General features: G+C 40.5%; 2 protein-coding genes across 9 annotated transcripts in view; both read right to left on the reverse strand.

Moving 5' to 3' along the window:
- LOC139213947 (rho GTPase-activating protein 12-like) overlaps positions 1-485 on the reverse strand; it is a 57,438-nt gene extending 56,953 nt beyond the window's left edge. For all 8 annotated transcript variants that reach the window (XM_070844666.1, XM_070844667.1, XM_070844665.1 and 5 more), the window contains exon 1: positions 283-485. The gene's annotated coding sequence lies outside the window, so the exon portion shown is untranslated. The remainder of the gene's footprint in view (positions 1-282) is intronic.
- A 2,296-nt stretch (positions 486-2,781) lies between these two features.
- On the reverse strand, positions 2,782-22,942 carry LOC139213765 (kinesin-1 heavy chain). The gene is made up of 26 exons (XM_070844392.1): positions 22,576-22,942; positions 18,192-18,279; positions 17,989-18,062; positions 17,773-17,877; positions 16,953-17,001; positions 16,522-16,577; positions 16,351-16,438; positions 16,124-16,248; positions 15,824-15,928; positions 14,378-14,523; positions 13,978-14,126; positions 12,696-12,883; positions 11,783-11,851; positions 11,055-11,261; positions 10,568-10,711; positions 10,115-10,306; positions 9,848-9,965; positions 9,429-9,484; positions 8,982-9,091; positions 8,644-8,745; positions 8,392-8,452; positions 7,966-8,037; positions 7,666-7,770; positions 7,165-7,381; positions 6,444-6,579; positions 2,782-5,769 (listed from the first exon to the last, which is right to left on the reverse strand). The coding sequence occupies exons 1-26, from the start codon at positions 22,702-22,704 to the stop codon at positions 5,766-5,768; spliced, it is 2,895 nt and encodes a 964-aa protein (XP_070700493.1). The 5' UTR covers positions 22,705-22,942; the 3' UTR covers positions 2,782-5,765.
- Between the last annotated feature and the right edge of the window lie 3,798 nt (positions 22,943-26,740).

The raw sequence follows: 26,740 nt of genomic DNA on the forward strand, positions 1-26,740 counted from the left end.
AAAGGGACTAGTTAACTTTAATTGTACATAATTTCTCTGTACTTCACGATCTACGAGGATACTGTAGTACACTTTCAGTAAAGGTATTTAAAGTCTTACCTTTAACTTCTATTAACGTTTTGTATTATTGAGACAGACTTGCTGCTCTTGTGTGGGCGTCTTGCCTTGGCTCACAGGAGCTAATCTGTCGCTAACGTTAGCTAGCTAATTAGCTCTGTGGCTAAACATTCCTCAGTGTCCCACAAACACTGCGGCAGGCAAACGTCCGCACCCTGAACGCACCTTCGCTACTTTGGTCCTTAAGGACAGGGAAACGCGCTCCAGTTGTTCCCAGTTTTCAGGTTAAAAATTCCCGTAAACTTTCCTGTCGACCCACCGCCGTGTGAAACCACTTCTTTACTCGTCAGGTTTGTCGGAGAGCGGCGGCCCCGTCCCTCCTGGTGCCTCCTGGCCGGTGTAATCCACAGTGGTGCTCGCTCCCGCGAACTCACGCCTGCCCCGACAACTTTGGCAACTACCCTCCCGGGCAAAGATCGTCTATTATGACGATGCACCACTCTGCGGCCTTTTTTCCGGAGACAACCTCAGACCCGCCTCGTAAGCGTTAGCGTCACCATGGTGACCACAGACCCCGATATTTCAAGCAATAAGTAAACGTTGTTTTATTTGGCTCTTGATCCAAGCGTTGGTCGTGTATGTAGCACTGCCTGCCTATGGACAGCTGGTGTCTACTACTTATCTTGTGTTTTAGTCGCGTTTACATCGATTTATTAAAGCGGCTTCATGTTTGGAGCGGGGATACGTCAAGAGTGAGACTTCCTGTTTAATTGTGTCCTCTATGGTCCGATCCCGTCAGGTGTTCCGGACGCAAACGGGGAATCAGCGCCACCTAGCGGCTAGAAAACGGCTGTACAAAGACATCGGTCGGTCCAGTGTATTCACCGAGTCCAGTGTACAAGTCAGTATCCACCTACCTGGCTGCAGAGGTGAGGGTGCGGTTTCTGTTACCTTTGGGACAAGGCTAGGCTAACTGTCCGCCCCTGTTTTCCGTCTGTGTGCTAAGCTAATTTAGCTTAGTACGTATTTCCCAAATTGTCGACAGTGGATATTTTTGAAAACCCACTGACAGATGACAGATAATAAATAAATAAATAAATAAATAAATAAAGTTATCTACGAATTGCGTAAGGAATGTAATGACGTTGTAACGTTTGTGTGGTGAGGTCACAAATGGGGCTACTTTCACCTGTGGTTGCCTGGCAACAAAACACATAGATCTCCATAGGGTCTATTGATAATATTATACTGAAATAATCTGTTTAGAAAAAATATCTCCAAATATTTTCATATACTAACCAACAGTACTCATACAAATGTTAGTGAAACAATAATTAAAGTTTGACCTGGATGAACTAAGCAGTATTCTGACTTTTAGGTAAATAAGCACTAGTACCACACAGTTAAATACCCTGTTACAAGTGAAAGCCCTGCATTGAAAATGTTACATAAGCAAAAGTTGGTAAATATAATAATAATAATAATAATCCTTTAATGGTCAATTTTTTTGTACAGCATACTTCACAGCACACTTTACAAATTGAAATTAGTTCTCTGTATTTAACCCATCAGGAATGATGATCAGGAAAATGTATTTAAAGTTTTCAAAGTAAAATTAATCAATGGAGAAAAATGTCCGCTGACTGTTATACTATTCATTTGATTAATGCTCATGTATTAATGTTAAGGCAGGACTTTGCTGTTTTAGGTGGCGCTCATTTGTCACTGTTTTGCATTTCTGATGATTTTCATTATAAATTATTCTATTGATTATCTCCTGAATTAATCTACATTAATTGACCCATAGTGACACCCTCACAATGCTTGTTTTGTTCAACCAATGGTCCAAACCTCAAAATGATGAAGAATGAACAGAAATAGCTGCAGGGGTTTGCTCCCATTCAGCCACAGAAGCACTAGTGAACTCTAACACTAGTGTAGGTGATAAGGCTCGGCTCTCTCTTGGTCATTACAAACATGTTGGATGGGGTTGAGGTCAAGTTTATGTGAAGGCCTTTCAAAATCTAACACACCAAATTGAAAAAATACTTTCTTTATGGACTTGTCTTTGTACAGTGGCTAACGGGGGAGTGTCGTGTTAAACCGAGAAAGGACCTGTCCCAAACCGCCGAACCTAAACTATGAGAAGGTCCCAGGAATACTGGCCATATGGTTTATATCCTGAACACAGCTATCAGAATTAAGTACCACTAAACTAAAAATTAAAACTAGGTGTGAAAAAACATTTTAGTTAACTAAGATAAAAACAAAAACACAGCATTGTGCTCTTACAACACTAAAATAAAATATACAGGTAATGTCTTTATTTGTCACGTTTATTAAGCCTGGGGGTAAGCTATCCTCAGAAAGTGTTGCGTTTGCATTATATCAATTCTGAACTTCTTAAATGTGCCTCTGACAAACACCCCACATATCAAAATAAGAAATAATGAAAATAAACTAACATTTTTTAACAATAAAAACAAAAATAAAATGAGCAAACCCACTCTGGAATGTAACTGAAACTTAACTGAACAGAAATAAAAAAAAATCAAAAAGAAAATAAAAATAAATGAAAAATGCAAAAAAAATGACTCAGTTCCTGAAAAAGTAACCAAAGCAGCATCAGCGCCTGGGCATTAAATGACTCATTACATTTGTTTAACTCTTGCAAAACAGTCAGTAAGTCTTAACCAGACACAAAGAAAGGGACAGAGAAACAAGTGTTTTCTCATAATTATTTAATCACACATACATTTACATCATGCAATCAATCCAAAACTGTGATCTCATGAACTTTCCCATCTCCGTCCATATCAGAGCCCTGCTATTTGTGCCCCAGTTCTCCAGGAATGATCCAGTACCTTGTCCACTGATGGATCCTCAAAACTGTCCTTTAAAAACTGACCGACTATTACACAGTAATAAAAAAGTGGCTACACTTTGTTTTGTTTTTTTAAATTTAGAATGAATGCAAAATTTAATTTAGGTAAACACCATAAGTATTCTTTTCTGTTTTTATTAACCATTTTTCCCCCATTTCATATCCAGTTTTTGTGGAAGGTCAAAGGATAACCATTTTGAGGTCCATGCTGCAAAGTCTTAACTAATCTAGAAGATTACACAGAGGGATTAAACCATCTGGATAGACACAGAACACTGTCCTGTCGTAGATACGGGGGAGCTACTCCGCCCTGCAGCTCGGAGGACGTAATTATCACTACTTAAATTATTTGCCGTCACCAAACAGTTCCATTCACAGGGCTTTGGAAGCTTCTCTTCCCTCCAGTCAAAAACAGCCACGTATGGAGTGCTTTAATGAGTGTAGGTGTTGTGAAGAAGTGCTAATAAACCCACCTGTCCTGCTACAAGGTCACAGGTTTTAGTACGACATCTTACGAGACAAAGCCAAAATCCTATCGCTTCCTTTTTTCCAGCTAGATGTGTTCCACTCGTTTCAGCCAAATATGCATTTTGCAGCAGAAAGTTTCTTTAATCTGTGTTTCTAAAAAGCTGAAACTAATTTAAATATCTACTACTGCACTGGAGAGTAAAGTCAGACCATCCTGTCATCTACACCGAGTTTACCGTCGACTACAGTAGTACTCTTATTTTAGAATATGGTCCAGAAAAAAAAAAGAAGAAACCCTGTATTGTGTTCCAGCTTTTCAGAAAGGACAATGAAAGAAGCGTCCGATGAGAAAATACACTGAGAACCAAACGTTAGCGGACAGAAGCTAACAAGGAAGAGGGGCTCTGACTCCACATGGCAGAGCAGGATCACACCTGCCAGCCACATTCAGTGTATTTTACAGTATATTGCACTTGAACAAGATGTTAGTGTTCTCAGGCTGGGGTTACAATCACAACAGGCTTTTTGCCAATGTACTGGGGCTTCACAGGGTTAAAAAAGAAAAAAAAAAAAAAAACAGAACTGTGGTGGGAATTAAAATGAATCAAAAAAAAATTATGAAATGACACTAAAAAAAATACAACAAAGACAACAAATCCAACATAAATCAGACACCCCTGACTACATTTAGTTAAATAAACGCTTCCTCCAGATTATGACAGAAGATTGTTGTGCAATTTGAGACCCTGCTCTCCTGACTGGCTGATCAGCGGCAAAGGGTCTCACCCTATCGACTGACACCCACAACCCGCCGTTCCACTTCAAATCTACACCATCTATGGAACAATTAAAGAGATACAGTACATAAAACCCAGCAAAACACGTTGCCTTCTGCAAATGTACAACCAAAGGGGCATGAACAGTTACAGGTCCTAAACCTAATCTAGAGAAACAACAAAACGGATGTGAGAGGAGGAAGACCAAAAAAAAAAAAACCCAAAAGAAACAAAAAACAAAAACAGAAGCGAGGCACCCTTGAAAGGAAATCATGACACGACGGGGATCAAACAGGTCCTGATAAGTCAGGTTTATGACTAAAAAACAAAAAGGTCCGGGAGATGAGTGAGTGACAGTGACCCAGCTAGGACAGGACAAGCATCGTGTGTGCTATCTCAGTCTATTCGCCTGCAGTCTATGTGCTCCAATGTGCAGAGAGATATAAATAGCGTCCATTGACACAGCATTATTAACCACTGAGAGAAGTAAAAACAGTACATTTAGCTACGTAGCATGGGCTATGCTAACAGGTGGAAGTTTGTTGTGTTAACCGGATCACTCTTGTCCTTCTTTACTTCCTTCCTACATTCTTTACATCCTTCTCATGAAGTCACCAATAACGAGTATAGGTTTTATTTTTAACTTAATGATAAAAACAATTGGCCTCAACAGGTATTTAGTTAAATACATCTACAGTACACTGTCGCACGTCTTTTGCTTTTCTTTTTTTTTTCTTTATTTTTCATCCTATTTAGCTGTTCCCCTGTTTATTTCCATACAGGTGTCTCTCCAGGGAAGCGTGTGCAGTAGTGCCAATTTTACATCTGTACAAGACCGGACAGAACAGTAGTGCTCGACGCCATCTAGTCAACTCAAAACCGTACAGTTTATTTTTTTTCCTTTTTTAAGTTTTTTTTCCTTAAAGAAGCATGTAAAATCTATCCAGAGAAAAGTGTGGTTAACAACCAATAATAGTAGTGATGAAATGTACAGAAGTTAGCCAAGCGATTTCTCGTGGTAGGGTCTCCTTTTTTTTGGGGGGGGGGGCTTTTTTTTTTTTTGTGTGTCTCTTTACACGGTTGTTTGCTTTTATTTATTCTTTTTTTTTTTTTCCCCGACTCTTGCTACTGTTACATTCAGCTTGGCACAGTGCAGAACTACTCGCACGACGACGACGGATGACGACAGACTGTGCAAATCAAAAACCGAAGCTACACATTTGAGGTGCGCGTGGTTTCGCTCGCCGAGGCTGCGCTCAAGACTGCGTTTGGTTTTGGTGGATAAGAATATTACATTGTCTTTTTGGAAATCAAATGTGTGGTACTTTTTAAATTATGTCCAGTAAGAGAAAAAGAGATAAGTCATGATGAGATTGGGGGGAGTGGGTGGAGGTGAGGGGGGTTGGAGCTGTACAGGCCAGGAATATTTATATATATATATTTATAATTCAGAAACTCCTTCATGGCTCCAAAGCAGCGCCGAGGAGCCTGTTCGCTGTAATGGAATGACAGGTTGTCAGGGTGGGCGGGGGGGTGATATTGGCTTCTTCAGTGGTGTCTTCCTTCGGTCCCGCTGCTCTTCAGCTGCAGATAAACAAAAAGAAAGGATGTCGTTACTGAACGTCGCACTTACTGCTCACACGACTGCTACCATCCATCACGCAGCTGACAAGTTATAATCAGGACGTGTCAGACAAGTTTCAGTTTAAGCAAACAGGAGGCAGCTTTTGCATACATGAGGCTGCTGTGACGCAAAACCAAACAAGGAAAATCTGAATATTAACACATGCACACTAAAAACTGATCACTGACTGATTAAAGCAATACTTGTACTATTAAAAATTGATGTAAGCTCGAATGTGATTCCTTAAAAAAAAACATATTTCTGCACCTCATCCTCCCTTTGGAAGGTCTTCAACCAGTACTGAACATCAATGATGAGATTTCATCAATGCATCTTACAGAAAACTGCAACAGTATCTAATATATGGTGGTGTTGTATATAATAGTAGAAAAGTGTCCAAGAAGACATCAGTAATATAATTTCATTACGTGCTCTGTTCTGCTTGTATGTTAACCCGTTAGTTCTGGTTATTTCACACCATTCAGAATTGAAAAAAAAGAAAACTAGAATATTCAGTGCTTCCAGGCGTAGTAGCTTGGTTATTTACTGTCACCAGAGCTGTGGTTTAACGCTCTCTCTTTAGTTACCGCGTCTCTTAAATGACACATTGTCTCCTTAGAAAAGTTACACCCACTTCTTGTCTGGTTTGCCGCTGCCTCCTCCCCTGATGGACACAGTCTGGCTGTTCTGGTAGAAGCCTCCTCCGCTGCGGTTGATGTTGGGGTGGGTGGGAGATGCCACCGGCTGCTGCCCGGGCCGGATGGGCTTGGCTGAAGACGGGAGAAAGAGGAGAGAGGGGATTGGCTTTTTCAGATAAACACTGTTGTTTGCGATGTCAGGGAGATTTGCATTTCAATTCAGACAAAACACAAATTATGCTGTTTTTCTAAGATCTCCTCCGTCAATCTAACAGGAAAAATGCTTAAACACTCACTGCAAATCAGAGAAAGGGAATTAAGTATGTGGTGGAGAATCCTTGAGTGTACAATCATTGAGTGTCTTTCTGAATAAATGTCTAAATGTACTCCTCTTTCTCTCTGTGGTTTCACATTGGGACTTCAAGACTTGTCCACTGTTGGCCCGATGTGATGAACTACACTTAATCCAATCTCACCACAATGCGAGCATGACAACTTCTACACTGGGTTATGATATCTGAAATGTTTCTAATCAGTATTGGACGTACTTACATATGCAACCAACTCTCATTCAGAGGATTAGTAAAAATGTAAACCATCTGTGTAATGGTGGTTTTAACAAGAACTTTCTCCTTGACACTCCAAGAGACCCTGTATTTTCTACCCTGAATAAAAGAAGGCATCGTTGAGTTTCTGATCCCATCCGTCCCTACTAACCGATCTGGGCTGAGTGTCCCCTCCTGGCCATGTTCTTGGCTCTGACGGCCTCCTTGATGCGGTCCACCTCCTGCTGGTAGCGCTTGCGGTCGCGGGCAGCGTTCTCCTTGGCCTCCTTCAGAGCAGATTCCAGGGCCTTGACCCGCTCAGCCGTAGCGCGAAGACGCTTCTCCAGTTTAGGAAGCTCACAGCGCAGGTCTGCATTATCACGCACCAGCTGTGGGACAGTTTGCATCGGTTTAAATCATTTCCTTCATCTACTTTTCTACAGGAGTCGATCAGTTGGAAAGAAACGGGGGGAAGAGCGCAGAGAGATCGAACAAGGAGAGGATGGTAGAGCAAACTGAAATATACACAAAGATTAAATAATGAATGGAGAAGAAAGAAGTAAAAACAACAGGACATCTGCAAAGGGAGATCAGTCAGACGGGTAGTGTGAGATCTTAGAAAGGAAAGCATTAAACTTTGAATTGTTGCTGGGGGTGTATAATAAACTCTTACCTGTTTGTGAACCTTGGTGAGCTGCTCAAGATTGTTCTCAAGAAAGGAAATTTTCTGTTTCTGTGCTGCACTCCCACCTGTGTCGTCTGAGTCCATCTCAGCGCTCTGCACAACAAATAAAACACACACATTAAAACTTTAATAATGCGCAGGGGGGGGATTTATAATCACATCATACAGTCATTTAATATGTAGCACTTAAGTGATCCTTATTTCGTTGCTGTTCATGGCAGACCTACTGTCTTTTTTGGATAAACAAATTCCCTTCAAAGCAACTGAAGATATTTTCACGTGGTTCACCTTTTTCACTCTGGTAGCCAAGTCCTGGACAAAAAGTTTCCTCAAGTTGTGCAGGGTCTGCAGCTCCTTGGCCTTGAATGGAAAAAGAAGATGCAATCAAAATCAGAATATAAACTAGCTTGATTGAGATGTTTGGAACAGACTGAACGAAATGCTAGATCGAAGAGATGAGCGCAGCAGACATCAATTTAGATCATAGAAACTGACAGCAACAGCAAATATTAACAGATGTCCCCCCATTATTAAAACCTCAATACCAAGACTGGTGTTTTATTTGTAGTCATGTTAAATTTACTGTAAATATTATCTGCCAGACTTGTAGTTTACTGATGTGATTTGTGTTTCTCTGATATGTTCTACTTGCAAAGGGATGAGACAGGCCCACAATCAGTGCTTTTAATAATCAGTTGATTTCTATAAACTCACCACTGTCTCCTCCAGACCTTTCAGGTCCTGTCTGGCCTGCTCCCTTCTGTCCTGCATCACCCTGAACAACAACAATAACAGTTTAAGTCCAAAGTGATACACACGAGAGAAATTACAGACAGTAAACAGATGCTGCACATGTGCTGAGCCTCTGTTCAAAATATATGCACATGGTGATAAATGGCTGTACGTGTATTGTATCTGGCCATTTAACTGAGTCAACAGAGTGCACGTTGACCAGTGGACACATACGTAAGCTCATGCAGCTTGCGGCTCTTCTCCTGGTCAGTGGATTTGAGTTTCTCGTGCTCCACTCTGAGCCTCTCCTGCTCCAGCATGATCTTCTGGTTCAGACTGGAACAGACAACATAACGTTTATATGAGCACATTGATTACATCTCTGAATCTGTATGAATAATAAGTATTATTTCTTTGTAATAACAGCTGTAACAGGATAAAAATGTATCCTAATTATCACAATTAAATCATTATTTTCCTCGTGATTTTCTAATGCCATTTTGTCTATTCTAACATACATCATTCATTTCTAATGGAACAATGACTGGGGACAACAGAAATGTAAGTCTTACTCCTGCAGCTCGGTGATGAGCTTCTCCTTGTTGTCCAGCTCATCTCTCAGGCTGCTGATCTGCTTCTGATGAGCTTCACGGTGGGAGTGGATCTGCTTCTCCACCGCTTCCTGAACACACACACAAACAGCATTTACATGTTATTCATTTGATAGAGGAGTTTACAAAAAAAAAAAACCCCACAGTAAAAGACCAACATACCAGCAAGTTAATAAAAGTTAACAAAACCAGTGTTTAGCATGTTGGGATTCTTTACACAATACGTTTTGGTACTGGATCTAAACTAAGTTCCTGTTTAGGATGCAATTTCATAACTTTCAGCTTTCAAATGTTTGTTGATGGCGACACCAACCAGAAATAACAGAAACATTTTGAATCAACTTCCTCCCTCTAGTGGGATCTAGAAAACTGCAGTGTGCATTGTTTGATGGGGCCTGGGGAACATACCTTGACCTCATTGGCAGTTTGGATCTCATTCTCTTTCTCCATAGCATGGACTTTCTCTGTGAAACAGAAATATGAAAATCAGTAAGAATTGGATATTGTTTACACTTCAAACCAGTTCCAATTGTACTTAGTTAAAAATTAAATCCAGATTCTGGTTCTTGCCACATAATAAATATTGTAAGCACTCTACATTACAGTAGATCCATATATCAGTGAACTAACAACTGGTTTCCTTACAAAAGTCTTGTCTGTTCCAATTCTAAATCAGTTGGATGACCATGTTGAGGTTGAAGAGTTCCTCAGAGGCTATTTAACTTTTATTCCATAGCTCCTGTTACCATTAAAGGTATTTAAGTGGACTTGAAGAGAATGCTGAGTCACTGCTGCGTCTCTTGCTCTGTACTCAAACAGTGACATACCCTGAGCGCTGAGCTTGACAAGTTCCTCATTAAGAGAGTCCACGTTCTCCTCCAGCTGCCTCTTCTTCTGCTCCACGTTCTGCAGGTACTCAGTCAGGGACTTGATTTTAGCTTCATGCTGGAGGCAGAAGAAATAAGACAGAGGTTTATACATCCAGTCATTATGAGGAGTCAGAACTTAAAATGTTCTTTCTTTACATGCACACACGGATCAGTCATGTGTACGTTTTCAGCTCACCACATTGCTTGAGGTTAGTTTCTACATACCTGAGAGATGCGCAGCTGACAAGCGGCCAGCTCCTTCTCGTTCTCGTCCATCTTCTTGTTGCTCTCGGACTGGGTGCTCTCCAACTGCTTGCAACGTTTCACCATGGTCTTCACCTCTGACTTCATCTTACTGATGTAGAGACGGGCCACTGTGAACTCCTCGTCTATCATGCCACTGCCGCCCTCGTGTTGCTGTAAGGGCAGAAGGAGAGGGTTGAAGAGACACGACCACGTGGAGGATAAAGCGAGGTGAGGGGAAAGTAGAACCAGGTGTTCATGGGCCTGAACGTTTTTTTTTCAATCATTGTATCACTACAAGATCCTGTGAAAGGATCGAGTCTTATCAACCACTAAAACAATTCCAACTACTTCTTCCTCTACATTTCTAGAGGCCGATGTTGCTACTGTAGCCTTAGTGTTGCTATAGTAACCAAGCACAAGGCATCTCAGTACCTTGATGTCATTGCTGCCTATGGCGATGCCGATCTCAGCAAGGTCTTTGAGCAGTGATGACATCATCTCGGTCACCCTCTTCTTCTGGTGGTTGGACATCTCCTTCAGCTTCTGGAGCTCAGAGTCCAGAGACGACAGGATGGACTGCAGGGAGAGAGAGAGTTCATTCTTTGTCTCTGTGTGTTCTGTCGTTTTTAAATGGAGAAAAAACAGCAATAGGAAGGAAATACAAAAAAACATCTTGGGAGCAGAGAACAATTTCTACTTTCTACTTTCTGCAACTATTTTCACATACTATACATGTTCATCTTATATATATCCCTCTTCTTGTTATTGCTGCCATATATCAAAATGAAGAGGCTGTAGCAGCAATAACTGTGCATGCAGGTGTGTATGTATTTTTCTTTTTTCCTCCATCCCTGCAGGCTGAAGTTTAATCATAGTGTTGGTATCTGTGTGGACATGCTGATATTTGCCCACAGCTCACCGATTTCTGGTTAAGCTCCTCGCTGATGGCTTCAAACTCCTTGGTCTTATCCTCCACCTCCTGGCTCTTCTGGTCGTAGTTGACGGCCAGCTCCTCCAGAGCCTGCAGCACCTCCTTCACTTCGTCCTTGGAGGCCTCGTTCTCTGCCTGCAGGCGGTTCAGCTCTGCCTGGAGGTTCTCATGATCGCGCCGGGAGGAGGCTAGAAGCTGCAAGCAGGGCAAGCATTATAATTTGTTTGTTACTTGTTTTCAAATGCATTAGGGCTGCAGAAATTATTCAGTGCTTGTAACGATATGGATGAATAAGCAATTTTCCTTTTTATTTGATCCGTTATCAAAACAAACAAGTGTTCCTCCTTTTTGACTAAGACTATTATCAAACTGCTACTATGGTCCAAGACTACTAAAATTCTTGTTCCTTAAGTTGTTTTCATCAAAGTTGTGACATTTATTGTGCAAAACCCAAATTGCTTATCAGTAATACATCAGATCTCCTACCAAAACCCAGTGAGAGTGAAAGTATGAGTACTGGACAAAATGATCACAGTAAATTCTAACAGAATTGAAGGTCGTAGCTCCATTTGAAACCAAAGGTCTAGGGTAAGTAAAATATGAATACAATTTGATAGCTTAATGTGTTACCTCACACTACACTGTGGAACTACAAAGATCAAGAGGTCTCTCTGCACCTGTGTCTTCCCTCCACCTGTTGGACCTCTACTACTCACCTCATCCTGTTCCAGCATCTGCTGCTTAAGCTTCTCAGCCAGCTGGCTCTGCTGGTTGATTTCCTCATCCTGCGAAGCGCCGAGACACAAAGCAGCATTAGCATTCACATCAGGAATCAGGAAGGATATCACTGGGGATGGTAAGTACAGCGTGACTACTGATAACTGAAAAAAGCCTTGGAAAAATTAAAAGAGACACTATTTTTATTTACTTTTTTGTATTAGAACATCTGAATTTGTCCAAAAGGAATCAGCATTATTCCATTTAATCGCGACAGCTGCTCCAATGCCAAGCAAAGATATATATTTGTACAAGTATACACCTGTTTAGCTTGCATTATTCAACAAATACAATGGATATTTGTGACTGTGTACAATGACAAGTTGACAATGAAAAAACCTGCATGAGATTATTGGCTTTTAACGTCAAAATCAAATAGTCAGTAGTCTCTAAAAGAAAATCAAAAGTTGGATTTCCACATCCAACAGCTTTAAGTCATATGGTTCCTCATGCTGTAGCATTCAGCAGGACATCTAACAGAAGGTGACCTGTATGAATTAACATTTACTACTAGAAATTAAAAAATAATGCCACATCTGGTGGCCTATGATCCAAAGAACAGAAGTACATTAAAATCAAAGAGTTGATTCTTGTGTTGCTTCTTTCTAAAATCTCTCAATTAAGATGAATTAAATGGAAACCATCCAGTTAAGTTGACCACAGAAGAAAGATGAAGGATTCGGTCTTCTTAACTACTCTTTAGTTACCTTGACATGTCATTCTTCTTGATTATTATTTTATGATCAAATACATTATGAGATATTCTTGTTTAAATGTATAAGTAGTGTGTAAAACATGAATTTATGATATGTCTGCAAACCCACATTCATGAAAGTTCCCTCCCTCCCTCACCTTATCATCCAGCTGTTTGTAAAGCTTGGCCAGCTCAGCCTCACACTTGTCCTTCTCCACATCAGTGAGGCGACCACCCGGCATGTTGGGCGTGGAGGCCGGCTTGTCGTTGAGTATGTTGTCCAGGGCCTGCACCTCTGCGTTGGCCTTCTCCTTGTCAAACTGCTCCTCCACTGGCACACTCTCACCTGAGGTGGGAGCACACACACACATTAAGTATGAACAAGTGGTGTGTAAGAAACATCATTTGTACTTTCAAAGGAGTTTTAAGTAAGTTCTTCCGAATAAACTTTAGACCAAAACCAGCTCTTCAAACGATACAAAGTTGAGTACTGGTGTTTTATATAGCAAGAATCTAAGACAGAATCTCTGTCTGGCATTGCACATAGGATTGGGCGAAGTGGCCAAAAATGTTATCATGGTAAAAATGCTCATATCAGTTGGTAGATAATTATCACAATAAATGTCAAATTATTTCTGCCAAGTTTAAAGGCTGATGTTTGCTTACGGCAAGGTTGATTTTTGATTAGGCAATAAATGATGGCACTATATTGATTGTACTGACTGTATTCTTTTTAAATATTTGATTTGATTGAAAAAATCTTTGCACTAGTAGTTTTGATTATGCATTATAAGCTGCTAAGAACTAGTGTTAGGAAGTTCAACGGGTCATAATTTCCTCTCTATTATACATCTATACTGCTGAGAAAACAAGTGTCTTACCAAAGGCTTTGCCCAATATTTCTGAATAGAGCTTAAAACACATCGTAGTGTTAACAACTTTAATGATTAATGAGCCAAGAGCAGCTCAGTGAGACTCAGGTATCAGGAGATCATGACCCTGTTCCAACTTAAGAGCCGGTTATGATCCTCGTCCCTGTTCTGTCCTGACTTCTGGGTCCACTTGGTGAAATTCAGTACTTTTTTCTTCTTATTCCTCTTTTTTTTCTGTTTAACGGCGGGTGACAACTAGCGTTTTAGGTTCATTAGCAAAACCCTTGACTATAGTATGGGTGTTTTAAATATATTCAACATTCATCAAACATTTGTTAAATTTCTATGAGGAAAATTATATTGAGACAATTATTGTTATTGTTTCATCGTCCAGCCCTTATTGCAGCTTGCACTGGAATGACAACACACAGAATCAAAACTAAATTCTAGCTCCAAAATGAAAAATCAATCTGAATCAAATGTAAAAAGTTAGAAACTATCTTTTCTATAGATATCTGTGGATTGGTGTAGATGAAACAGTGGAATAAGACACAGTCCACTTCCTCACCATTCCTCCAGCGGTTAAGCTCGTTCTCCAGCCAGGTGACCGTGTTCCTGAGGGTCTTATTCTTCTCCTTCTCCCTCTCATACTTCTGCTTCCACTGCTCTGCTGTCAGCTCGATGTTAACGGTGACCGTGTTCTTGATGGTCTTTGCTCTGGATGTAGAAAATAACACATTTTATTCCACTGAAAGGAGTAAGGAAATTGTATGCACCATAATTCCTTCAAAAAGGCACATCAATGTACCAGCAACAAAGCTTGAATCATTACTGGATCAACTGTGGCAATGATTATGAACATGTGCACACTTACACATTCAACTCCATTTTAGGCTACTATCTATATTACAAACTGAAGAAATAACATAGAGCAGTATGGCTTGTCTTTGTTCTACTGGCCCACCAACCTTTGTCCAAACATGAGAGTGGATTTGGTTTCGGCCTCGTTGTAGGAGGAAGGCGAGCAGCAGATAACAATGGTGGTTCGACAGTTACCACCCAGCGAGTCCTGCAGGATACGGGTCATCTTGCTGTCTCGGTAGGGGATGTAGGCCTAGTATACACAGGTACATATACATACAGGAAAATTTGATGAGTGGAGCACAAATTGTTTTGGTAGAAAACCTTCAGTTCATCAATTAACTGAGAAGTAAAACACCTTTTACACCACAAATCAGTTTCACCACAGTAGTTCACTGCGCAGCTAGGCCACCTCCCCTGAAATACAAACCACCTCTTCTTACAGCCCAAAAATGTGAGGGGAAAGAAATGGCTTGCTACTTAGAAAGCAAATGCCATATATTCTATGTGTGGGTCATTGATAAGACAAGGTGCATCTAGATCTGAGTGGTGCATCACCTCAACAATAATGGCAGATGTGACAAAGCCCCGAGTTAGAAAGTACAAAAGAAAACAGTGTTCCTTCTGTTAGGATAACACACCTAAACATGCTGTTGCTGCTGTACTGAAACCAAAGAAGAGGCTTGCGGTTGCACCAACACTGAGCCAACAGGATGTGATGTCTTCGGTTACCATTATCATGACTTTAGTAAAACTAGATGGTAGTTAAATGATCACTTGATATATTATTGGTATTGATACAAATAGCAAAGCTGTAGTAGTCTGCTATAATTCTTAAGACTGCGCTACGCCCAGTCGGGAGTGAGACATCTCTGTACAATAGCTCATTTGTTTTAGACCATCACCAATATATCAGCGGCTGCCCGCCCCAGGTTGTTTACAGAGCCGAGGGGCCTTTGAACAAACCAATTGTTGATTAGAGTGAAAAGTGTGAAATTGCCAAGCAGCAGCTAAAGCAAAACATTGCTTGAAGGAAAGTTTTTATCTGCTAAGTTATTTCTGCAGCACAAAGCACCCATAGATGGTTGAAAATGGCACTTTCACAGATAGATAACTGAAAAAGATGCCATTTTTCCAGATGCACACCTTACTCTGTCAGCTCTGTCAGTACACTTTCCTTATGACTGCTACATCAACACTAATGTCTGTAATTTTTAAAGGATATAAAAACGTTTTGGAAAAATCACCACCTGAGGTTAAAACAGACCTAACATTTTTGTGCTTAATATGCAACATGATAATGCCAAAAACAAATTTGGGCTCATTATATTCTGAAGTAAAGATTAAAGCTTAATTGACAAGACTGTTAACGGTGTCACGGTAACATTAGGAAACACATTTATCTCACCTCTTTTACTTACACTGCAAATTGAAAGAGCAAAGCCCACAGAAGAAGATGTATTCAACAAATGGATCTTCATAATTGCAAATTTAATTGCAGAAATAACACCAAAATCTCTACGACTAAAGAGCATTGATGTAGAGTTACTGACCGTTCCTTCAGCCAGAGCAGAGATGACGTTTCCCAGAGACGACAGAGATTTGTTGATGTTCTTGGCTTCATCCAGCACAGCTCCCTCTGCTCCTGTTTTACTGACCTGAAAAATCACAAACAATGACCTCAACTAGGGTTTGTGCAGCTCAATGTTTAAAACAAAAGAAAAGACTCTAATCTGAACCCAGCCCAAGTAGACAATACAGGGGAAATGGGTCTACCACAAATGTAGATTACAGTACTTAATCTAAAAATAAAGACCCACGAAATCACTCAGCCTTCCTCTGACTCTCTGTACCTTTTCACTGCCAGCCAGATCCACCAGGTAAAGTTTGCCGCTGAGCTTCTGCTCTGTCTGAGTGTTCTCCTGTTTGACGTTTATCAGGAAAATACTGTGACTCCTGGAGCTGTGCTCGTTCATGTCTAAAGGAGAGATGACAGCCATGTGATCAAAACGTTATGCAAACACCTCAGTCAATGGATTTGTGACACACATGGTTGTAAAACAACAGGACTGTATCTTACTTGTAACTGCTACATGTCTGTTTGATTTGCCTTCATCAATTGTATCCATGACCTCTTCTGGGCTGCAGACAAATCTCTCAGTGCAGCCCTTTTAGGAAAAGCAGAATATGAGGTGAGATTATTGGCCTTCACAAACAGGTTTTCCTGCATACTTGATAGGTTAGGGCTCACCTTGACATAGGGTACTCTGTTTTTATCTTCATGCACTGACAAATTGGTCTTTGACACTGGAGATGAGAGGAAAAAAACGAGTCAGGGAAATCAACTTTGCACTACAAGCACATGGCATACTGTGGATTTAATTTTTACTGCCCTAAACATTTCAAAATTTAAAAATGTATACAGATAAAATATCTAACCAAGCATTTGCTTCCATTTCTGCTGCTATTGTGGATGATCTCTGGTCTACAAATCTCAAATGGTCTTGAACCAGAATGGTTCTTCTATTGTTTTTGACAACATCATTAAAAACTAGGTAATGTGAGAATGACATACATTGTCTTGCAAAGGTCTGCTTAGTATATCAACATTCAGTCATGACATGTCTGTTAGCACTAGGAGAGGATGAATACAGTGTCAATGGCATCATCACAACCACTTACCATCCAAAAGGTCCCGGATCTTGTCTAAGTAAATTTCAAAATATGAAACCTGAGAACAAAGAAAGACTCATTATTTAACAATCCAGCTGACAGATCAGACCAGAGAAAATACACATGGGGGGTTTCCTTGTTTTGTGTAAATGATAAAATAGAAATATTATACAGGCTTTTATAACAATACAAAAGACAAAGGTGCCATTCATTTCTAATCATTATGAATAAGGGAAAATCCAAGATGCACAGAAACAAAAATCACCTCCAACAAACCAGATGTTTGAAGTTGTTTTGAGCCACGTTTCTAATAATTTCTGAATAACTGAATTTATTTCTTCACGTTTGCCTTGCAGGGATTCGGATAGTTACACTTTGGCCATGTTTGGACAGGCAGCTAAAGTCACATGTCAACACAAGTTAGACAGTCATATATTTTCTATATAGCAAATAATACTGTTAATTAAATAGAATCAAGTAAATCAAGTCACATTTCACCATCTCTAATTCCCAACACCACATTTTATATTTCAAGAATAATATTCAACAAACGTGGTGGAGAGTCAGCCAGGAAATATGATACAGCAGCATCAAGTGCCAGAGAAAAATGATTTGCAACAGAAATCTGCAAATCAGGTAGTACATAGATTGTTACTAGCACCCAGTTTCTGTTTAAAATTGGGATGGTCAGCCATAAATATCACATTTTAAACACATTATCTGAAGCTGTAATTTGAATTTGGGGCTTAAAATGTCTCTCTAACCATTGCAGCACTCTGCTTCTCAACCAGTGGTGGGACAGTTCAACAGTTTGCCTCCAACTCCTTACTTTGATATGAAACTCCAGGTTTTCATCCATGGAATAGATGTAGTTGAAGATATCTTGCACTATCCTGGGGATGATGCCCATAGAATCTGTGTCATGGAGATTCCCCTGTAAACAGAGAGCCAATGAATTAAATGTAATGACGTGAAGATTTAAAGTCAAAAAGGAAAGAGATGCACTTCTTTTGAAAATGCGCAACATAGAAGAAGTCAACTTTACCTCCATGGTGTGTGTTTTGCCAGATGAGGTCTGCCCATATGCAAAAATTGTTCCATTGTATCCCTCCAGAACATCTACAAGACACCACACAGAACTAATTCAAGCACAAATTTAAATAGTTTTTGTATTTACGCTGTGTACACCGAATAACATGCCTGGTGTGTGATCATAGACTATGGAGAAAAACAAAAGTAACGCCTCACCTTTGACAATCTTCTGGGCGCAGGCATTGTACACTTGTTCCTGTGTTGTGTTTGACTGAAACACTCTGTCAAACATGTATGGTTTTCCCTAGAGCACGAGAGAAGAAGAAAAGTGAGTGAGCCGTGTGTACAGTGCCAAAACAAAACCCATTATTGTGTAAATTTGCTCAAAATAATCTGTGACATGTCTGCTAAACAGATCTGCGTGTACTAATTTCTTTCACCAACTGAAATATACATTCAACATTTGTTCAGCACCATGCACCATGCATTCTGCATGTCCTATGGCAGTAACAGTTGTTAGTTTGCAATCAATATAGCATGATATGATGTGCTATGACTGCACACAGCCCCCTCCGATTGTAGCTAGATTTTCAAAATGTGTGTGTTTCACTGATGGAAAAGTGTGTTTTCAGACATGTTTGCCTTTGTCTGATAGGGACAACAGAGAGGTAACAGGAAATTAGGTTAAACATGATGGATTCCATGCAACAAAGATCCCCTGCCAGACAGAAACTGGGGGGCGATGCGTTTCAAGGTCAGTCTTGCCACCAGGACATCCAAACGCTGTCACAACTTGATGACATATTTACCCTCTGCTGGCTTTAAGCTAACCAGCTAACTAGAAGCTACAGCTTCTCTCATCCCGTTTGAACTCCTCTCCAACAACCAAGGCACAACATTTATAATAAACTAAACTACACCGTGAGCTTTTACCACTTGCTAAAGAGCGTATAGCTGATCGTGATATCCCGTGGGCCAATCAAAACTTCAAAGCAAAAGACAGCAATCAATAGCTGGATTTAAGAAAGCGACTGCAAGGTAATAAAACTGATGCTGCAAGCAATTCTCCGGTTCAACTGAGATGGCACGCAGTCTTTGGAGGGCTGAAGTCCCAGTTGACTCATCTCTTCTCCTGCATGATGGGTGGGGTTCTAGTTGTGGTATATTCAGAGTTTGAGCATAAGAGAGCATGAGGTACCCCAGATTGCAAAACATACACACCTTAGTGGCAGTAGAATAGTTGCATAGCCAGATTCAGTGTTAACACCTGTAAGCAGGAGCAGGATATGACTGAGAATGTTGCTAAGTGGCTGGTGATACCTTGGAGACGCTAATGATTAGGGCTTTCTCGTGGTACATGTAAGCACATTCATAACTCAAGGTGAAGCCAGTTATATGTCACCGCCAGGCATTAAAGCTACAGCACCAGAATTATTCGGAGTACTACAGCTGAGATGTCCTCAATTTGCACTCTGGCTCATAATCCTCCCTGACAGACGGTCACATCTAAAGCAAAGCTCGGTGCAACACGGACCAGCAGCATCTTAAGACGTTGATAATTCACTCCAGCGACCCACATCCTTGCAATTAAACCTGCCCATAACAGGGGCGCTGAGCCGCTATCAGGCCTGCCAGGCGCTGTCTGCAAACAATAACGCAGCCTGAGTTTAAAGTCCTCATTGTTTCTGCTGTCCCTGGCCCCATTACCTACACTTCTGCCTGATGGGATTACTTGCTGAAAATGTAATTACAGTGAAAAGCATTGTTAAAGTACTAATAAGTGCTCTGTCACATTCTTGCTTCCCAATGTCTATGTTATGATACTTGCCCAGGCTATTCAAGAGAGAGCAACAGCAACACACAGTACAAGGCTATTCTGCAGCATCCACATGATTCATGTTGTATGATGCATGAAATCTAATTGGATTGGTGCTGCTAGGCGAAATAGGTCAGTTTTATCAGTTTGGGTCTGTTGTTAACCTTGTTTCCAATTAAACAGCTGGCTGAAAAATAAACAGGTATCAATTGCTTTCATGCTACTGACTTGTTTAAATATGTTGTGAGCAATTTTACTGATCTCTTTAATCCTTTCCTCTCTCACGCACGTCCACCACTATGTGGTCTAAAAGTAGCTCAGTTGCGTTCTTGCAGGTCGTCCCAGACCACAGGATGCAAAGCTGATAGTGAAGCATAGGAGGAATGACCTGATCTTCTATGTGAAAAACTTACAGGGAAGTAATGGATGCATGAATAAGTCACCTGCTGCACACTCACACTGCGCTGGCAAACCAAGCTAGTTACGACATCCCTTTCCCCTCATCTGGAAACTTCATCTCACTTCTTTTTCCAGCAAAAGACTGGCAGGACTCTAACGTGAGCCACAGCTGAGGAAAGGCATACTGCAGGAATATACTGGGAGACAAACAAACTCTCTGGTGTGGGCAATCAGTGCCCCTTTGTAAATATAGGAGCATCAAGCATCATCACCAAGATCTGCAACTATGAAGCTGTTGTCAGGCGTCTTTGCATCACATAGTGTGGTCAGTTTCGTCACTGGCCAAGCACTGCTGTCGAGGCTTCAGCTCTAATACGGGGTCCACGCCCTAGATTGTTTCAAAACGGATAAAAATATAAGCTAAGGGAGTCAGTCACCATGGATAAGAGCATCTGCAAAACAAAGTACATCACCATAATAATTACCTCCCCACCCGGAGAGATCGCCCAGCGCTCGGCCAACGGCCTGCTCTGATTGGTTGAACAGCTGGTTACCAGGAGAGAAAACACAGGGGGATTACCCAGGAGGCCTGTGCTGCTGCTTATGGGCACTGTAAGTGTTGTACTTCTCAAAGCAGATGAGGCTACTAGTCTCTGGCCTGCAACAGTTGTGTCCATCACAATGTGCACTGGTATTTTGGCACCATGACTGGCACTCTGAGCTGGGCAGGGCTGCACCATGCCTGAGGGGCACGGACAGTATGCTTGCTATTAGTTAAAGGCCTGAAGTGAGTGTCAGCAAAACTATTCAAGAAGTCCCCACAACGACAACAGTGTCCTCCATTATGCATGAGAGAAAATGAATGGTCCTGTTGTATTCTAAATTCAACACCTAAATTAGTAGTTTAACTGCAAAGAAGATGTGATTCATATCCACTCAACCAAACCTTGCCACATTTTGAATGGTATTCAAGACCAGTTTCTATTGCCTTGTAAACTCTTCTAAAGCACAAGTACGCAAGACACCAAAGTCCACAAAGAGAATCAAACCTAATGTTTAACCAAGATTGTATTCAAATGAAAGGCGCGTATTGCCTTTTGCATGTACAAACTTGAGATGTCAGCCTGCCTATTAAACCACAATTATACTTCCTAATTACTACAGTCATACAACACATGATAAGACCAACCTTTTCCCCCCTTTTCCTTTTATAAAGTTACCGTACTGAGGCACGCAGTGGCATTGGCAGGTTGTGCATACGGTGCCTTTTTAGAGAAAAAATGTCTGGATGTATTATGACAGAGCATATATCATTTGCAAACTAATCTAAGGGCAAACTCTTTGTTGATTCAGTAAAGTAGAGGTGAGGTGGTGTTGCATTAGTAAAAGGCATTTCCTTCTTTTGTCAGCTGTGGAAGTTGTGCCCATTATCCTTATCAAGTGCTGAGGGGGTCTGAATCACTAGAGGGCCAATTAAACCAAATACAACAAACTTGTTTGATCCCAAACAGAAAATCCTCATTAAAAGAAAACAGATCAAGTGTGTAGATTGTAGTTGTGTCTGTTGGGTTGAGGCCAACACAATACCACTGGCCTGCACCTAATGGGCCATTTCCACTGTTATTATTTTGACGTTACCACTGTCTGTTTCCTGTCCCTTAATGGAGGCATATTTTAATTCTAAGTTATCTACAAAACAATTTGGTCTACAACAGGTTTGGTTATGTAGCCAGCTGGTGAGCTAGCTAATGCTAGCTTTAATTAAGCAACAGTATTAAAACTAGCCAGCTAGCCAAGGCCGGCTAATCTGTCAACTACCAGCTGGCCTAGCCTGCTAGCCAACTGTTAGCCACTTCTAAATCAAAGCTGGCTTACGCTTTATGCTGACGCAAACTGTTCATAATTAAAAGCTTTATCGCTACAGCTGCAATTGTACTTATTAATAAATGTTGGGATAAAAATTGAGTAAAAAACGCGTGCGGGATTGGCAGGTAAACGCTGGCGACATTTTAACCTGTGCCTGCCAGTGTGTTTGTGGCTTTGTTGAATGACAGCTCGTTAGCCATGACAGGGCAACTGCGAATGGAGACATTTCACGGCGACAGCAATTTGTCTGACTTTAAAAAAAAAAAAGAAAAATGTAAAACTGAATCCTTCTGCCGATTGAATACCGAATACGTAAGGAGTTAAATGTTACGGTCTGGTTTTTGGTGGCGCTAGGTGTTAGCTACATCGTAAGGGCCAGCGGTGAGCAGGTCAACCTTTGCTAACGTTAGCTAACAAGCTAAGGTGCTAACTACCGTAGCTACAAGACAATCAAAAATGGCGTACTGCTGACTGTGCCCGGGGGCTCTGTCTAATAGGTAGCAGCACTAAACAACTCACCGCGATTATGACGTTTTCTTCCCCTTGAAACTTGGGAATGTATCTGTCGCCTCTGGTCACCTCGGAGCTATTCAGGGGCCTAAAACGGCACATCACTTTGATGGTGCACTCCGCCGGCACGTCGGCCATCTTCCACGGTTTACGAATGGAAATTCACCAATAAAAATTAAAGTATATCCCGGATCCAAGGGGCGGCCGTGTGTGAGGGGGCTAAAAAAGGGAGGCCGGGCCCCTCTGTCCCAATCTCAGGGGTCTGGAAAGGCTGGTTATCGGTCGGGCACTCAAGAAAAATCCTTGTTTTTCCTCTCAGGCGCTTCCCCCTCCTGTTAGGAAGCCATGACACCGGTGGATCAGCGGCTGGCCGCCTCACCCCTCCTGCTGCTGAGGATGTGCTTCACCATGACGTCACCCCGGCGCTCCCTCCTCACTGAGCTGCTGCTGCTGTTTCTAATTCCTCCTCCATTGCAACTCTGACATGAACAAAACCCCCCAATAAACTGTCTAAATATCATGAACAAGCGTTTGTGTCCTGGTTACTTATGTATGAACACGATGTTTGTCCAGATAGATAGATATGAACTATTAAACAGTCCCTGACAGAGGGAGTTAATGTCCATCTTCCTTTGCAGTTTTGCAGTCATGCAGGCTATTCTAATGTCTAGACTTGTTTCTGTCTTTCAGTCCATTGACTTTGTCGGAAGCACTTGGCAAAAGCGCTTTCCTCCAATCAGTAGAAGCATAGCTAGCTTTTTAATGTTTATTGATGCTGTGAATGCCATACAGAGAACCTTAAACTCAAAGTTAGGCGACAGCTGCTGTAACATGCTGCCATTCGAGCGGCGCCATCTTACATATATATATACAGACACATAATGGAAAAGCTGTGTGGCCTGTACGGGGAATTTATGTTTAATTTGGATTGATAAAGATATAAGATTTAAAAATAAAACACTGTTTATTGATTGCTGGGTTAAAAATGGTATTTTTGTTGGTGTCGCAATTACTACATGAACATTTCTCAAGAAATATGGACTTCTAGTTGCTCCTAAAGAATTTGCAGTTGTTTTGATGCAATTCCTTCTGAGCTTTTGCACTTAGTGCAAGGAAATAACATGTTTGATTTGATTTCACACTTAAAATGTAGCCTTGTGTTAGATGGTATATACATTACAGACAAAGAAAAAAGTTCTACTTGTCACGTTAGAAGACTCTGCCAGGAGTCCACGACACCTCCTGCCAAGATATTTGATATGTCAGTGTGGAATTTAAATAAGAAATATTGTGCCAACAAAAACCAACAAACAAAACTAGAGGATTTTCATTTAAAATTATACATTTGATTTATCCTGTAAACCAGGTGCTTTAAAGATTCAGAGACACTATTGATGTGAAACATATGTTCTGTAATATTTTCTGTGTCATTTACCTTATGGATGCATGTGTATAAGATTATTTTGGTCAGATTTGTGATTTTTTTTTTAAAGATATTGACTGGTTCAATTATTCAACAGGAAGAAAGAAACATATTTTTTTATGACAAGAATAATATTGATGGTAAACGTTTTATCTTAAACCGCTATTTTATATGGAAAATAATCCATTCACAAAAGTCAGTGGACACACAGAACAATGTAGGATAGAATGTCAAACACTATAATGGGACATCATTTGGACTGAAGAACACTAAAACAATGAAAACAGTAGAAATTTGCTTTAAATATTTTTCTTTAATATCTGTATTGTTGTGATACCCCTGTGTATATAGTTTTGTGTTGTCCTGTATTTCTTTTTCCTTTTCAAACTGTGGCCCACAGTATGTTTTATTTGAAGATAGAAAATGTGTGCTGTCCGTGGTAAGATATCTGTTAACATACCAACAAAGGAATATGCTTTAGTGTTTTCACCAATCCCCTCTGGTGTTGTCATGCTTTTTAGAAACTCTGAAACGGGATCCTGTTGTTACTGTTGTGGGCTGGAACTGTTTTTCCTCCAATAATAACCGTGATATACATGCTTTCTTCAAAAAAGAAATGGTCTCTGTTCCAAATGTTGTTTTCAACTGGAATAACCTTACTTCAGATTTGGACTGGAAAAAAAGTCTACCTTCAAAATATTCGATTATTAATGATGTTAAGGAAATATCCTTTAAAATGATTCATTGTTATTATCCCACCCAAGTATTCCGACAAAGATGCAAGAAGGACCCAGAAGATTTGTGTCACTTACTTTGGTCCCGTCCCCACGACTACATGCTTTGACAAGATGTCAGCTCTTTAATTTCCCAACACATTGTTTCAGATGTTTCCCTTTCATATGAAAATATGTTTCTTTTTTATTTACCCCTCTACCTACACAAATCGATTCTATATCATTAATCTGATCTTATTACTTGCAAAATCACATATTCATACATCTAAATTTTTCTAAAAAAAAATCTTTTTCCTTGTTTGTGCAAGGCAATGATCTTCTCTCTACCTCTCTAACCTCTAGCCAGTCTGAGTATTTGACATGTTCTGTCTCAGGTACACCTGAGATAATGCAACTAATGAGGCCCTTGATTAGTTGCATCAGGTGTCGATGGATTCTATTCAGGAGGTTGAATAATTTTGAGGCAGCAGTAGTCATTAAAAGTGGCATATTGTGTTGAATTTGGAGAAACCACCTGTAATATTAATTGCGTTGAGCTATTTAAATTGTTCATGTTTGAATTTTCCGTCGAACACAGCTAAAAGTTTGTAAATTTTTCCACTACACCTAATTTGCAATGGAGGTTAAATAAGTTTGAGTTTAACTGTATAAATGAGACTATATTTAACCAACAATATCATATAAAGTAGTTAAAATGTCATGTCCATTTAGGCCAAAAGACACTAGTTCATCTTTGTTTAGTCTGAACCTTTTATAAGAACAGCTGATGTGTCACAGTGCTGTGGTCACCTGACCCTGACCGTGTATGCAGGCATGCTTCAACTTTAACAGTGAATCAGATTTTATCAGAGTTCACAGGATGTCACACTGCACTTACAATTACTTTCCTCACAGAAGGTTGTAAATTTAGAATAATAAAAATCCAAGTCAGAATTTCCCCTTTCCCTCTGTAGTGGACTAACTGCAAAAGTCTAACAAAATATTTGGAAATGGAGTACCTAGAAGATGCCTGGAGCGGCAAAATCCTGTGTTGTAGTAGACTATACATAACGTCGCATTTCAATATCAATATATATTATTATTTGAATAACCTGACAGGAATACCTGTTTTGGACAAATTCAGAAAAATAAATCCTAATCACAATATCTCCAAAAAGCAATATTGGATTTGTAATGTAACCAAAGATTATTAGAGTAAAATAGACTAAACCGGGTGGTTCAGTTTAGGGAAACAATGTGGAAAATGTGTCTGTAATCATTTATGCCTTTTAACCTGAATAACCCCACAGAGCTGTTTGCAGGTCCATCAATACATATGCATGAGGTGCAGAAAAGCTTTGTTGTACACACACTGTGGTTAAACTAATTTCCACTGAATGCACGAGGGTTTACCTGAATTACAAATATGTTACGCTGAGTTACAGAGAAATATGTGTGAAATGAAACACAAGATGACTACAGTTCTCCATTTGCCCTGAAGCCGCCTTAAACTGCTTCATAAAGTTGAATATTTTGCTGAAAAGTATGATGTCACATGGGGACACGCTTTATGTGAGCTGCCTGTAATGTAAATGTAAGCGAAATAATATGAACACTGGTGCTATTGTTACGCCCCAAACAGGGTATTACTGTAGCCTGTGATTCAGCTGTCTTTGAGACTGTATGCTGGCAGAGCTGCAGCTGTGAGGCCTCCTCCAAAATAAAAATGCATCATGTCTGACCTCACTCAACACATGCTATAATGGAGCAAAAGCCATTGCAAACCACTGGAGGCTGAACACATTTTGCAGCCACTCCCAGAAACAGTGAGCCATATCCTTTTTCATGTTGGAGTGCTTAGCTAATCCAAATACCAGTTTTACTGGCCCACTTGTGTGTTCACAGAGGGAGGCGTGGTGCCTCTGTGTGATCTAACGTAGTCTGGTAGTCCCCAGAGAACACATTGTCTCCTGTTTATCATCTATGGGAATGGATGGGTTATTCAGTAACATGAGCTCATTTATCATATATCTTTCTT

Source organism: Pempheris klunzingeri, chromosome 15, assembly GCF_042242105.1.
Source record: "Pempheris klunzingeri isolate RE-2024b chromosome 15, fPemKlu1.hap1, whole genome shotgun sequence".
NCBI classification, from domain to species: Eukaryota; Metazoa; Chordata; class Actinopteri; order Acropomatiformes; family Pempheridae; genus Pempheris; species Pempheris klunzingeri.

Excerpts from the sequence above, each read along its gene's own strand:
- LOC139213765 (XM_070844392.1), bottom strand. The coding sequence starts at position 22,704 with ATGGCCGACGTGCCGGCGGAGTGCACCATCAAAGTGATGTGCCGTTTT. Across the intron at positions 16,249-16,350 it reads CAGACATGTAGCAGTTACAA|ACATGAACGAGCACAGCTCC; the intron begins GTAAGATACAGT and ends TCTCTCCTTTAG. Across the intron at positions 12,884-13,977 it reads GCTTAACCGCTGGAGGAATG|GTGAGAGTGTGCCAGTGGAG; the intron begins GTGAGGAAGTGG and ends CTCCCACCTCAG.